The following is a 16,219-nucleotide window of genomic DNA, read 5'->3' on the forward strand; positions in this document are numbered from 1 at the left end:
ATATGCTAACCACTAGTCTATTCTACTGGTTAAACTTATATGTACGTATGTATATGTACATTTAAGGTTTTATAAAATTGAACAAAAGTAGAGATGTGAAAATCAATACATGTAATATTATATATACGTATACAGTAAGGAACAAGTGACTGGGTGTTGTTTATTTTTCTACTCACCTAAAAAGGATCAAACTGCCATTTTCGTTCGTGTTTATTTATTTGAACAAAGTGTGTAAATTTTTGTTCTTCTCTTTATTATTTACCCTCGTACCTTTGTTGAAAAGCGAAAAACTAAAATTGGCTGTGAAGTTCTTATGTCTATTCACGTACAAAAAATAAAATTTTTCGTCGGAAAATTATTAGCTTTGTATTAAATAAAGCTTTACAATTTCATACACAAGTGTTTCGGGGTAAATTGAATATCCTCATCTACATATAAACATACATTGTTATGTAAGTTTATTAGTGAGAATTTGAATTTACTAAATATAGAGTAATACATTATATAATATGTATGTACATACATTCGTACTTACGGTAGTGTTTCACTGGTTAGAGCTTATGTTTGGAATGATAAAAATAGGTAAGTTATATAGCTTTCGTATTGTTACGAGAAAATCTGTCCGATGCTGTACCGTTTTCATCGTAGTTTTTTTTATCTGAAAACATCGGACAAATTGCATTTCTGCTTTTCTAGCGATTTGATTCGACGTTTAGTAGACTTTCAATTTTTACGATCATTTTAGACAAAAAAATCTCAAAAATGTTTTCTTTGGATCATACAGTTAAGCTGTGGTATATAAAATACATACTAAATACATTTAAACTGTGGTATATAATATGGTTAAAGAGATAAAAATAAAACATTGAAATTGTTGATTGAAAATTGATTTATTATCATCATTTTTTTTTAAATATATTTTATCAAATAATTGATCTATCGATACAAATGTTACAAACATTTTAAGATTTTACATAGATGTTTTTCTTAAATTAATCATTAACCATTGGTTGAAAATAAAAAAGGTCATCGATTCGATTAATATTATATTTATATAGAATTAATATATAAAATTCTAAAAAATCAATAGGTTTTTATGTTATACTAAACGAAATATTAAAACAAAAACACACAAGTGTTTACTTTTTATGTGCAAACATTTTCATAAAATTTTTACATTGATAAAATCAAAACTAAACACAAACGTTATTTATATTTTTTAAAACACAATATTTCTCGTCATAATTTTGCAATTTAAAATAGTTTTTTTTTTATATATCACTCACTGTCGAAAAAATCGACATATGTATGTAAATTTGTGTTTATTTATTTTTTAATAAATTTCACGTATCACTTTATTGTCATTTGAAAGTTGTGTCTATTCAATTGGCACATTAGCTGCATAGTTACCTGTAATTGAATTAAATCGTGAATTTTCATTTCCCGTTTTCAATCCAAGTTTTTTCAAAGGGAAATGAAAATCCTTACCTCATGTAGAATAGGTTTTCCTCGGATTTGGTCAACTCTCCACCGCTGGCTATTCTATCTCTGAGGATTTGCATGTTCAATTCCCGTATTTTGGCTTCTAGGCAACGGTATTCTTCCGGCTTATACTGAGCTTTTATGGTAACAAGAGGTCCAGTGCCCTTTGCATGAAACGAAAAAATCAAGATTGAAAATCATTTTTAAATGAAAATAAAATATATTATACATTTCAATCTAATACGATGCAATATTTAGAATAAGATAGATATTGCGAATGTGAAAAAAAATCCTTTTTACATTAAAATACAGATTTTGAATTGCATTCAGTCAGTTAATCGATAGCAAAAAAACACGTTTTTACTTACTGGAGCGGAGTTTAATCAATCTTTAATAAATTCGAATATGACAATGATTTTTGATTGCTTGCTCTCATTTAAGAGATATGAGCGTCATAATAAAGTGCAACTTTACAGATTTTTGGCTTTTGCAGTCCTTAATTCAAAACCTAGTATTGCTGTGCAAAAAATGAGTATTGAAGTCAGATATTTTTTCTATTGATTATTTATTTGATTAATATTTTTATTGCTTAAAATACGTACAATTGATTATCTGGCGCATTTTAAAAGTCAAAAATATAACTTCGTGGGCTAATTTTGCTAATTTTTTTCTTAACTACGTTTAAAAGGGTTTTTTTTCAATCTCAATATTTTTTATTATTTTATCTACATGTAACAATTCGAACAATAAATGATTTTAAATTACAAAATGAAATGTTCTAGGCGGGTCCGCTCTTCGCCCGTAAGGGAGCGTGAACGAGTGGGATGGAGTGATGCGCTCTCCATTCTTAATCTCGCTTCTACATGTTTTTACTAAATTTAAAATCTGGTATCCTTAAAAAAATTTGTTTGAATTGGTATCCTTAAAAAAATATTGTGATAAAAAAACCAATCCTTATAGACGTGGATAAGTGAAAAATTACTGAAATAAGGATGAAATTTCGGAAAAAAAAGTTTAAGAAAAAAGTACATTTTTGACTTTTCAAATTCAATAGATAATTATTTATAAATATTTCAAAGCAATAAAAAATCAGAATCAATAGAAAAAACATCTGACTATTGATTCTAATACTCATGGTTGGCTCATATTAGATTTTAAATCTGAGACTGTAAAAGCCAAAAATTTCCCATTTTTTACACGCTCATATCTCTTAAACGAGAGCAAGCCTACAAAAATCTAATTAAGTATATCAAACTTAATATAGAGTAATTAGTCTCCGCTCAGGTCATTACTTTGTCTATCTACGTATTAACAATAGATGCAGTTTTGTGATGATATGAAAATTCGAACTCGAGGTTTTAACTGATCCGAACTCTGATCGAGGTTTTAGCTGAACCGGAACTTATCACTGATCACGTTTTCATGATCTAGAAAAAATGTGTTAGTATGTGTATCTGTGTATTTTTTTGTTGCTTAGTGCAATTTTAATTAATTATGTACGTATATTGACTGTAGAACTATATACATATGTATATGTACATAGCTATAATAATTGTATGTATCATATTCGTTCGTGACGGTTTCATCATAAAATGTGAGCGAACGAGAAATCGAAACAGCCGCTCACATTTACATACATATGTACGTATGTACATATATTACATGATATAGTATATGTATGTAATATGACCAAAGACCGTTAAAGTTTTACATGGAGCGAGTGCGTGCCTCGTGGCGAACAATTGCGGCAAAACGAAAAATAACAATAATAACAGTAACAACAAAAGAAATCCAATAAAAGTCGTGGCCGCTTTGATTCTCTTCCAAATTCATTCTTTCCATTTCTCTTTCACTGCGGAATTTTCACGTTTTCATATCGCAGACGGCTGAAAGAAAACTTCACAATTGCACGTGAAATTTTTAATAGAATCATTTTTTTTTATTTTAAATTTTCCATTAACCGAGCGAATCGATTCCAGTATTTTTTCGTACGATTTATGATGGCTTTTTTCTTATTTTGGTATATAAAGTTTGAATTAAGATATTTTTTGTTATACATGTGTACATACATATCATCATCATCATCATTTACAGCCATTCGCCATCCACTGCTGGATGAAGGCCTCTCCAACACGCTTCCACTCGTCTCTGTTTTGCGCAACACTCATCCATCTCATTCCGCACATTTTCCTAATTTCGTTCACCCATCTTCCTTGCGGTCTTCCTTTTACTCTTTTGCCTTCTCTCGGGTACCATTCAAGCACTTCTTTTGTCCACCTTTCGTCCATCCTCCTAGCTACGTGACCCGCCCATTGCCATTTCAATCTCTTCACTCTATCCACTATGTCCACTACCCTTGTCATATTTCTCACCCACGTGTTCCGCTTCCTGTCTTTCCTTGTTATGCCAAGCATACAGCGTTCCATACTTCTTTGAGTGCATTGGATTTTATTTTGCATCTTGGCGTTCAGTGTCCAAGTTTCACATCCATACGTCATCACTGGCAAAACGCATTGATCAAAGATCCTTTTCTTCAGGCAGAGTGGCATTTTTGATTTAAAAACAGCATTCATCCGTCCAAATGCACTCCACCCCAATTTCATACGTCTCTTTATCTCTTCATTTTTACTACCAGACATGTCAATTATTTGACCTAAATATAAATAATTATTTACTACTTCTACTGGTTTATCATCTAAGGGGATGCTATCAGGCATGCAATAACTATTGAACATTAGTTTAGTCTTATCTACGTTAATTTTTAATCCTACTTTTCTACTTTCCCTGTCCAGCTGTGTTAGTCTGATAAGTAGGTCAGCTGAATCACGAGCTACTAAAACTATATCGTCTGCGAACCGAAGGTGACTCAAAAAGCGACCATTGATGCTTACTCCGGCTGTATCCCAATCCAATTTCCTGAAAACTCCCTCAAGCACCGCATTGAATAACTTGGGCGAGATTGTATCTCCTTGTCTTACTCCTTTTCCTATGCTAAATCTATCTGTACCTGAAAAAATTTTAACCGAAGCTGTGGCATTCTTATATATTGCAGCTAACAGTCCCACATAGGGTTCCGGCACTCCCTGTGTTTTTAGAGCGTTAAGTACTGCATTATGACTAACTGTATCGAAGGCTTTCTCATAATCGACGAAACCTAGGCACAATGGCCGTTGATATTCGTTGGAGCGCTCGATTAGTTCGCCAACTACTTGGAGGTGGTCCATTGTGCTGAAATTTGCCCTAAACCCTGCCTGCTCTATAGGTTGGTTCTCGTCGAGGATATTCTTCAGCCTTTCTGTAATAACCTTCGTGAAGAGCTTGTAGACCGCTGAAAGTAGACTAATGGGTCGGTAGTTCTTGATATCGCTTTTGTCGCCTTTTTTGTGTATTAAAATGATAGTTGCGTTATTCCATCCTTCTGGTATAGCTTGGTTCTGGATGCATTTGCTGAAAAGCCTAGCTAAGATATTAATTAGGGGGGGGCCGCCACATTTTAGTAAGTCGATGGGAATATTATCTTCCCCTGGGGTTTTACCATTCTTTGCAGTTTTTAGCGCGGCCTCTACTTCGCTAGGCAATACTGCAGGAACCCTTTGGCCGTGTGTCGATTCCAGAGTGGGGAATTGACCGTTGTCGTTCTCGTATAGTTTTGCATAGAACGTGTAAACTCTGTCTATGATTTCTTCTCTATTCCTAATTATTACTCCGCTCTCTGATCTGATTGCGATCATTTGGTTTTTGCCTAAGAAAAGATCCTGTTTGCACTTTTTCAGGCTACGGTTATTCTTAATGGTATTTTCTATTAGCTTGCTGTTAAAATCCCTGACATCCCTGACTATTCTCTTCTTAATTTCCTTATTTACTAGATTGTATTCTTGCTTATTATTATCCCTATCTAAATTCCTTTTATGCTTAATTAGGTTTTTTGTTTCCGCTGAAATTTTGCTTAATTTAATCTGTTTCCTGAAACCACCTAATTTCTTACCTGTTGAGGTTAGAACCGAACTAATTACAGTGTTCAATTCCTCGATGTCTGCTTCTGGGTTTAATTTCCCGTATCGATTTCCAAGTTCGAGTTCGAATTCCTTTTTCCTAGACCTTAGTTGAGCGAAATCTGGAGAGTTACTGCATCCTTTTATTAATTTCCTACGTTCGCAATTTATATTAATGGCCATCTTGGCACGGACTAATCTGTGATCGCTGCCTATATCTGCTTTACTTAAAACACTAACGTCTTTAACGGAGTGCAGGGCATTTGTTAGGATGAAATCGATCTCGTTTCTGTCTCCTTTAGGACTCTCCCAAGTCCACTTATTGTTGGTGTTTTTCCTGAAAAATGAATTAGTGATGAAGAGCCTGTTGTGTTCTGCGAATTCTATGAGGCGATCGCCTCTGTCGTTTCTTTGGCCGGTACCAAAATTGCCTACTGCTCTTTCTGTGTTTGCCTTTTGTCCTATTTTTGCGTTAAAGTCGCCCATGATTATTTTAAAGTGGTGGCGGCTATTATCGTATGCGCCCTGTAGTTTTTCGTAGAGGTCTTCTATTTCCTCGTCTGGGTGGCTAGATGTGGGGGCGTACACTTGGAAGATTTGACAAGTGTACCTGCTCGAGATTCTTAATACTACATAGCATATACGTTCCGATATGTCGTTTATTTCTATAATATTTCTTTCTATTCTCTTATTGATAAGAAACCCTACTCCTCCTATTCTACCATTTGGTAGCCCTCTCCAGTAGAGACAGTTACCACTTTTTAGGATTATTTGGTTTTCCTGTTTTCGTCTTACTTCGCTAAGTCCTACTAAATCCCATTTGATACTTTCTAGTTCATTCTCTAATGCAAGCACACTTCCTTCACTCGATAACGTTCTTACATTGTACGTGGCTAAATACAGGTTTCTATTAGCTAAGCTATCATCCATCGTCACTCTTACCTTGTTGGAGGTTTGGATATTATTTTTCTCGCATTTATCCAAGATGTGTTGAGAAAAAGGCGGTACTTGAGAGAGATTTCCATTCAAGGAGTGAGTTCTTACCGCCATAAACTCTTCTCTGTGGTCAGCTTTGACATATAGTCATCCTAGGTATCACTTGGATCACTTATGAGTTATTACATGCCATTTAACAGGGTTACTTTGTAAGTGAAAGTAGTTAGTTATGATAATAATAGATTAGCAATTGTTATACTACTTTTTTACAGATCTTTATCGTGAGACGCCTCTTTGGAGACAACGGATTTATATATGTGAGTGCGGTTTGCAATTTAATATTTTAATAATAACTTTAGTAAAGTATATAAAATTACACGAATTACTTTAATATAATTTAAATATGAAAAAGAACTGATAGACAGTTGGGAAACACCGTTTCTGTTTGCTATTATTCTATTAAGTAAAGTTCGTTAAAGATTTTTGGCTGGAAGCAATTATGTGGAAGATTTATTGCTTCTGTGGGACCGACTTGGCTGGCGAAGGACCCTTTTTTGTATTCAGGTAGGGAGATGTATCTCGTTTGACACCGATTTGACACAAAAATTAGCACAAAATTTTTCGAAATAACTGATATAAAACCGCTTTTTACGACCGATTTGCTGTTTATTTTTACACTTAGATTATACTAGGATGCAATTAGTAAAATAAGTGATTAGATGGTTAAGTTAAATTTCGTGCAATAGCCGGGTTTAAGCGAGTAATAGCGGGAGGAACGCAGAAGCACGTCCTCCTCACATGACACGAAAGACCGAACTCGTACATACATATATACATACATATATATGTCCAAGTGTTCACTCCAGTTCGTTCATGAGAAGACTAGTTTGTTCAACCACGAACTATTGGTTTAAGTTTCAGCGCTAACAGTCAAAAGTTATATTCAAATAGACTCACCAGGTGTGGCAAGGGAACTCTAAGCATTTAAAACTAGGGATTCCAATACCGGTACTATCAACGGGTTCTAGCGGTAGTATCGAAATATAATTATTTCAATTTTATGTTAATTGAATTGTTTTGAATTTGGAAGAAAACCTTCTATCGACTAGTTTTTATGGTCGATATAGTCGAATGAACATCCTTTTTGACCTGCTATTCAAAGGAGGTGGATTTCTTCTCATGAAACCCATAACTTATTCTAAATTTATTTATTTGTGTTTTCAATGAATTCCACCCAAAATTTCTCAATATGTGTACAGACTTGTTGTATTGATTTTGACCCGTTTTCTTGAACCATTTTTTGGTGTTTTTTTTGACACTTTTATTTGTTATATTATAAGAATTTGGGAATTTATTTGCTAGTGAGTTTATCTACCCACATGTAAAGCATAATGTATTTATAAAATCGCAGCTTTATCGTGAAAAAACGTTTGAAACTTCCGAGTGTTCTTGTTCGACAAATAACGACTTTTTTTTTGGTTCACCGGTTTGGGTTTTTTACCGATTTAAAATTCATCACACCTCCAATTAATCCTTTTAAACGAAAACGAAAAACAGTGTGGTCAGAAAATTATCCCAAGAAACATGTTTCAATAGAAAATACTTAATATAAAATGGTATTAACAATGGGAAAAAATCCCAAGTGAAAATACGTACTTTTGACTTTTGATTTGAACTGGATGACTACTTAGAAAGATTTGAAAGCTGAAAAGTACTAGAAATGAAAGATAAAATACCCGACTATAAATTACAATATTCATTTGGAACAGAAAATTGACAGATTTTGAGACATCGACCGAACAACACCAAGATATAGAAAAAACCGCGCGATTTCAAAAAAACATATATCTCCGAATCTCGAGCCAATCAATATTTTTATTACCATATTCGTGTTCATTAGGCATAGATCTATAAGAAAAGTCATATTTTGTCACATTTTTCATGTCAAACAGTGTAATCATACAGAATTTAGTTGAATTTAATCAATAACGGTATTACCAATAGTAACAAATGTTAACAATAGTCAATTTGTTCTTTTGTGTACACTAGCCAGATTAGTTCGTGTATGAAAAAACTAGAATGTTTATGAAAATATACAATGTATATGTATATGTATGTACAATGATAGTAATATGTACCTTGAGTGCTCTAGCTGCTTGTTCGTGGCTAGCTGTCGTCAGATCAATACCATCAACAGCCAATATTTGATCACCACGATAAAGATGGCCAGCAGCGGATCCTCCAGTAGCAGCACCACTTACGAAAACACCCCATCCACCACCTTCACCACCTACGATATCCATCCCCAATCTCGAACCGCTTCTTCTCAACACCACCGTTCGAACACCCCTGGAAATAGACACATTTTTACATTTTTACGATTACTATTAAGAAAAAAAATTGCCTCTTATCCGATCAACATTGTGGATTAATTAGGCTTCTAGCAATAAATTTTTTTGAAGTTTTGCAAACATAAATTTCTCCGAATAGAATAAGAATTTAATTTAGCTCTCATAAAAAAACATTTTTTCTTTAAAATTATATTCTTGGTTTTTTTCCATGGCGACTCTGGTCAAATTTGTACATATGTATGTACTTTATATACATTTCTAACATTATTATTATAAATTTGAAATTGTATTCAAACAATGGTGACAAATGAGGATAGATGGGCCAAATTGTTTGGAACCACTTAAACAATAAAATAAGATAAATTGGAACACTCTGATAGAAAATAATTGACTTGAAGTCACATACATCGAAGCTCTGGCCAATAGCACCGGGCCAGGGATTGAACCAATGACCCCTCAGTTGATAGCACTATACATTAATCACTGGGCTATGTTTGTGGCTACATACATACATACATATGTTGTCGGTTGACTCGGTTACTATATAAATTAATCAACTTTTAGTATTTGTATTATAATATATACATATGTATATACATATGTAGATATATAAGCCGTTATATTTGAAAGTGGCGGAAATCCAATTAGTTCCAAAACCACCATTTCTGTTTGACTAAATTCACAAATTGTTATCACGTCTTCTAATTCGACATGTCCAGAATCTTGCAAAAGCGGACTAGTGTATTGAAGGCCACCAGTATTTTTAAAAATGTATTGTTAAACAATAATAATTATATTTAATATTTTCCGAAATATTTTTCGAAATGAAGAAAAGAGGACTTATGTCATTTTCAAATATAACGGCTCATATATATTGTGTGAATATATCACATACATATACACATATGTATGTTCAATATCAAATATTCAAATAGTCGGAAGAAATATGAAGTATATAAAACCATGTGACTTATACTATTATTATCAGAAGCTGTTTTTATGTAATATTGTTTTTAATTAAAATAAAATCTATTAAGATTGCACCTTTGCAGTACGGGGTTCAAATAGCGTACAAAGGATTTTCAAATGGAAATTTTTACAAATTCAAACGAATAGCTCGTTGGATTTTTTTAATGTAAAATAGATATAGCGATGAAAAAATTAGTCCTTTTATTTCCATTGCGGTGAATATTCGTAACAGGGTTGATGTTGTGGATACGAATAATTTGCATCACACTCGTCATTATTCTGCAGCTAATTGTTTCATTATATACTCGTATAATACATATGTAATATAAAATAGTATAATAAATATGTACTGTGTTTGATCTCGCCATTTCGTCAAATGTAAAATGAAATTACGTAAAATTTACCTGGGAATATCCTGATCGTACGGAGTCAACTCGTGTAAAGCCGAACAAGAAGTTCCTTGGGATCTCTCTGTGTCGGAAGCAAAAGAAAAACAATAAATTATAATTAAATCCCATGCAGCATCATACCTCGGCAATATAAAGTACACATTGTTTGAAAGCAAAGTTTACGGAGAGGAAAATTGTGTATCAGTCATGTTCTGGACACATTCAATTAAAATTAGCTTACGTCTCCCACATAAAGACTCCGGCTGAGATCTAACCGCAGGCACTACTAAAAGTTCCACCACATCTCCAGCAGATTTCAATGCAGCAACAGCATCGGCATGAGTGACTCCTACCAAACTGCGATCTCCTAACTGAAAAGCAAGCATTATATGTACATTAGAAAATCAACTAGCGTTTAATTATGAATTTACTAGATAGCAATGCATACCGATGTATTGTTGACAGCCACAAGTCTATCACCGACGTGCAATTGTCCTCCGATTGATGCAGCTCCTCCTGGACCAATTTGTGTAATGAAAATTCCATCATCGCCAGGAGTGTGAGGACTACCTCTACCTCCGGCTATACTGAATCCAAGTCCTCGAGATCCTTTCTCCAATCTCACTAGGATTGTGCGACGACCCGGATGTGCTCGTCTTACATACTGGAAAATTCCCATATAAATAAGATTCCACATATATACGAATATGTAGGTTGGGTGCTGGGTAAGGCGCCACTTTGAATTCGAATTAAAAAAGTAAAACGCGCCCCGGGCAATGTATTACAATTCACCTTTATTAAATTTCCTAGTCGGAAGGAGTGGATGTTCATCGCCATACATTCTCATTTGGCCATCCCACCCCATCACCTGCTCGAAACTCCGGGAAAATCCTGTAAGTTTTCACAAGAATAACTCTAGCCCTCGCCGGTCCCACCCCCCTGCCGCGCCACCCCAATTTTCTTCGAAAGAGAGCACTCGACGTGAATTTTCAATGTAGGGAAATTTACATTTGTATGGAATCAAATTCGACAACGGTGGATGTTCGGAGATTCGCGTTGTGCGATCCGTGTAAAAGAAAACTAAAAAGTCGGAACGTTGCCAGAGTACGGGAACTTGCACGTTTATTAAAAAATTGTTCATTGAAAAATATTAAACTTGCTAATGAAAAAAAAAAACAAATACAGTATTTCAAAGGTAGACTAAAGACTAAAGCCGATCTTTCTCAAAATCATAATTTTTAATATTAAATGTGAATGTATAAAAAATGGTTGAATCATAAATAGCTCTGGATAATAGCTATTTATGATTCAATTAAAACCAATATTGATAACTTTGCATGAATATGTGAATTTATAATAAATTTCAAAATGTATTAATGATGGAAATTAATTTTTCGTTTTAGTTCCAATTAATCAATTGCGACTTGCCGAACTATAACGTTGTAAGTGTCACATATGCCAATGAGATATAAACAAAAATCCTATTCTTTGATAGATTTGAGACTCTCATAAAGTCTTAAACTTTTTTGTATATTGTTTTAAGAAAATAAGTGATTTTTTACGTTGTTATGTTCGTTATTTAACTATATAACGACGCTAATGGCCAGCAATTATGATAAAATAGTTGAAGTACTTCGTAGAAAAGAGATAGAGAGTAGACATCTTGGTCCAGAGATAAACAAAAATTCGATTCGTTGACAGATTTGAGACTCTTATAAAGTCCGACGCTCTAAAAGACTATGAGGAGATCTATGACTCCACTTAGGCACCCTGATCTCAAGGGAAGGAGAATGCAAATTGGAAATCCGCTGAAGAGTAGGAATGGCGAAAACGACGATGGCCAGTCTGGTAAAAATGTAAAAAAACCGCTCAATCATGAGAAGAATGAAAGTCCGTCTGGTGCGATCTCTGATGTTTCCCATTGGGTTTTATAGAGTCGATAAATTGATCCCGAAAAAGAGAAAAAGGGATATTCTAAATGCATTCGAAATGTGGTGTTCGGGTGGATGGACCACGAGACGCAAAAATATCTCCATCCTAAAGGAGCTGGCAGTCTCAGGGAGACTTCCACAACATGTAGAAAAAGGATTCTTTCGTACTTTGGCCATATGACCAGGAAGCATGTGGAGAGTCTGGAGAGGATAGGTTAGGTTAGGTATTGAAGGGATTGTCCCTTAACACTGTCTTCAACTTGGCACAGAACCCGAGAACCGAGTCACAGAACTCCATCAAATTCAAGATGAAATCAATGACACGTCGCTCAGTATTAAGACGAAGAAGAAAAAGGCTCAAATGTGTTTTGTGGTGTTCTATTTCACTCTCAAAACACTTTTGAAATGCCACATCCTAGGGGTAGAAACTTGAAGTAGCAAGTCATAACGTTGTAAGTATTCCTTAATTGATTGAATATTGCCAAAGAGATGATTAACACCAAAAATATGATAATATATTTAGCCACCATGATCAAGGTGTTACCTTTATCAGATGTTATCTGAGAGTTGAGAAAGATGATGCTTAAGAAGTTGTCCATTTATTATTATGAAAGTGGTATATATGTATGTATGTACAACATTATTATTGCTAGGATTTGTTGAAATTTGATGATTTAGGGATAGTTCTTAAAGAAAGTTTGGGAATATAAGAAGTGAGTGAAATAGAACTTACCAAAGTGACTTGGTTGCCGGCCCTCTTGAGCGCGTCGACGGCTGTCGCGTGCGCCACCCCTACCACCGACACCCCGTTCACCTGCAATCCAAACATCCCTCACACTTATTTACAATCCACTTACTTTTAACTATACCATTCCAACTGAATTATAACCACATATTTTCCCACTTTCTTTTCCTTTTTCTTTTCTTTTCTTTCCTTATTACACCCCCCATTCCTACAACTTTTCGCTCAACTCTCGAAAGAGGAACGAACGTTCGACATATACAATAAATATTCCAAATTTGAAAACGTACATATGTATGTATATAATTAGTTATTTATTACATATTTTATATCATTACATAGAGATTTGTAAAATTTCCAGCTATATTCGTCATAGCTAACGGCGCTACGACATAAATACATATTATATGAGCATAATATGTACATATGTAGTAGCAAAAAAAACATTTCCTTTTTGTTTCTGGGAATATTTTGTCAAATACAATATTGAGATAGAATAGAAAATAAATGTGATACCGGTCTTAATGGCCATTTTGGAAGAATTTCCTAATATGAACTTTATATACTTAGCCAGCAGTTTGGCTTAGTGGTAGCGTATATATTTAGCACCACTGAGGTCAAAGGTTCGAGTCCTCTCCACTGCTGGTTAGATTTGGGGGTTTTGTGACTCCAAATTGATCGTTTCTCTATCAGAGTTTGCCAATTTTATCTGATCATTGCTGAAACGGTTCCTGAAAATTGGTATTAGATCTAATCCTGTTGTCATAAAAATCTGCCTGTGTATAATTTGTAATAATTATACACTGAAATCTATAGATATCTCTATATACATCTCTATAATTTCGTATTTATTATATGTATAAAAATTGTATACAAAAAAAATCTAAAAATAATCCATAGATGTCTCTATGATTATTATTTCTGATTAATTGTTATATGCTATATATTCTGATTGTATATGTATGTATTACTGTATTTCTGATTGTTTATGTATTCTGTATTGTGTTAACGTACACCCGTCGCATTGGAGCAAATCTGTAATGGCGAGTGTATATTGATTTGTAACAATAAATATATATATATATATATATATATATATATATATATATATATATATATATATATATATATATATACATACTAGAATGGGGCGTACATATTGAATAGTTAAAGTTATTAACAATCTAATCTAAAATCGATTGCAGAATAATTTCTTTATAATATAAATACATACATGTACGTTTTTTATTTATTTTTCATTTGCATATTTATATTTTGGGAAAGGAAGCATAGCCGACTGACCCAATTTTATTTGTTCCCATGAGTAGTGGTTAGTATGTATATAATGCTTTCGAACAAAGTGGTCACGGGTTTTTTCCCACCGTTTGCTGCTGGCCAGATCTTGGATATATGACTCAAGGTTGTTCGTTTCCTATCAGAGTTTGCCAATTGATCTGATTTTCATTAAAATGGTTCCTATAAATTGGCATCCCTGTCCTCTATCACGAAAGTTCGAGTTATTCAACATCTCGATTTTTCGCTAATTTGTATAAATGCTCCACTCGTTGCATTGAAGTGATCTGTAATGACGAGTTTGCATGATGGTTTGAATAAAAATTCCGTTATTGAGTTGCTCTTATGTGACCTTATGTATATTAAACTTGCAGATATATACATACATATATTTTTGAAAACATTTTTGGATAGTGGTCATGCAGTGGGGTAAGATTATCAAATTTACAAATTTGACATGGAACCGTTTCAACAATTAAATCAGGTAAATTGGCAAACGCTGATAGGAAACGATCAACGTGGAGTCACAAATATTCAAGTCTGACCAGTAGCACTACAGATAATACTCGGAATAAATTATTTTCTGTCTATATTCCACTGGATCAAACCCGGCAACCTCTCAGTGGTTGGCATTAACGAAACCACTAAACTATGTAGCTGGATTTCACTTTTTAATACACAATACTATATTGAAATGTCCTTGCAATGATTAAATTACTCGATCGAATGTGTGGAAGTGGTTCAAAATTAGCCCACAAACTTCGATTCACTAACAGACTTCTAGTGAAAGCATTTTTACTATAATTTCCAGTTCATTGTTTTTTTATAGGTAATATTAAGTCTTTGAACGACAATTAGGAACACAACAAGGATCATACTACCAACTATTGTGGCGTGAACAAAACTCTTGGCACGTTACTGACATCTGAGAAACTGCTACGGTAGAAAAATTGCTAGACTTATCTAGGGATTTGTCAGGCACATTATCGTTTTAACAAACAACCAAGCAACTTTCTTATTATACATATGTAATATAAGCAAAAATGACTTGATGACTTGACTGAAGATCCTCATAATAATAATAATAATAATAACCAGCAGCGTGGTCTAGTGGTAAGTGTTGTATTCTCTCGTGCTAGAGGTCACGAGTTCGCTTCCCACTGGAGTCTCGTTACTGGCCAGACCTTGGATTGTCGAGGTCGGTTGATTCATATCAGAATTTTTCAAGTTTTCTGATTTAAAACAATTCCTGTAAAATTGGCTTTCTTATCCAATTTTCTATTGCGAAAAACCTTGAGTTATTATTATCTCTTAGGTTTCGCCAGATTTTCTTCATAGATGTCTCTATGGATGATTATTGAAATATGAATATTTCGTATTGTTACATAATAAATAATGTTATTATTCACGATGTTTATATTAATGTCTGACCATAGATGTCAGATGTTATTTCGATTTGTTTGTATGTTTAATTATGTATTTAATAATATATGTATTATATGATGTATCGATTATTAATATGTTTAGCACATTCGCCGCTTTGGAGCAATCTGTAAGTGCATGATTAATTGAAAAATGAAACATAAAAAATTGAAAATTAAAAAATGAATGAATCGATAAAAAGCCTAAACTTTGTATAATCATTTTGACTATTTATATAAATTTGATGACCACTCACAGAGTAGATACATACATACATATGTGTATTGTACAATACGTACGACGATTTATACGCAAAAAGTGCAATCGAAGTGCAATTTACGAGTAAGTTACGCGCGCACATACACACACAGACTGGGGTATAATCCACAAGCATAAAAGCTTTCTATTAAAGAAAGGTTCAGACGCCGTAAAAGTACAAAGCGTCCCATAATGTATCGGGTTACCATTATCCCAGCCGTTTTATGTACAGGGTGTGCCGTTTTGCCTTGCAAACAGGATTTAAGAACGGACTTAAATAAGTTTGTGGGGTGTTGCCCTCCCCATCGCGGTGGCTGATCCCGCAGAGGACCGCATATAATGGTCACCCTATTCAATTTCACCCAATTTTAAATCACATCCATCTCATGACGTATGCAAATAAGTAGCGATATGTCTACTTAAGTGATGAGCGAAGGTGAAAATTATATAGTAC

At 33.9% G+C, this 16,219-nt stretch overlaps 1 protein-coding gene across 1 annotated transcript in view; it reads right to left on the reverse strand.

The window, feature by feature from the left end:
• Positions 1-1,273: 1,273 nt before the first annotated feature.
• LOC143916001 (disks large homolog 1-like) overlaps positions 1,274-16,219 on the reverse strand; it is a 112,258-nt gene continuing 97,312 nt past the window's right edge. Inside the window, exons 4-10 of the mRNA XM_077436852.1 lie at positions 12,784-12,864; positions 10,568-10,783; positions 10,361-10,490; positions 10,135-10,201; positions 8,549-8,759; positions 1,489-1,646; positions 1,274-1,410 (exon numbers count right to left, since the gene is read on the reverse strand). Coding sequence (XP_077292978.1) covers positions 1,407-1,410; positions 1,489-1,646; positions 8,549-8,759; positions 10,135-10,201; positions 10,361-10,490; positions 10,568-10,783; positions 12,784-12,864 — 867 coding nt within the window. The 3' untranslated portion in view covers positions 1,274-1,406. The remainder of the gene's footprint in view (positions 1,411-1,488; positions 1,647-8,548; positions 8,760-10,134; positions 10,202-10,360; positions 10,491-10,567; positions 10,784-12,783; positions 12,865-16,219) is intronic.

The sequence above is a fragment of the Arctopsyche grandis genome, chromosome 1 (assembly GCF_051622035.1).
Source record: "Arctopsyche grandis isolate Sample6627 chromosome 1, ASM5162203v2, whole genome shotgun sequence".
NCBI classification, from domain to species: Eukaryota; Metazoa; Arthropoda; class Insecta; order Trichoptera; family Hydropsychidae; genus Arctopsyche; species Arctopsyche grandis.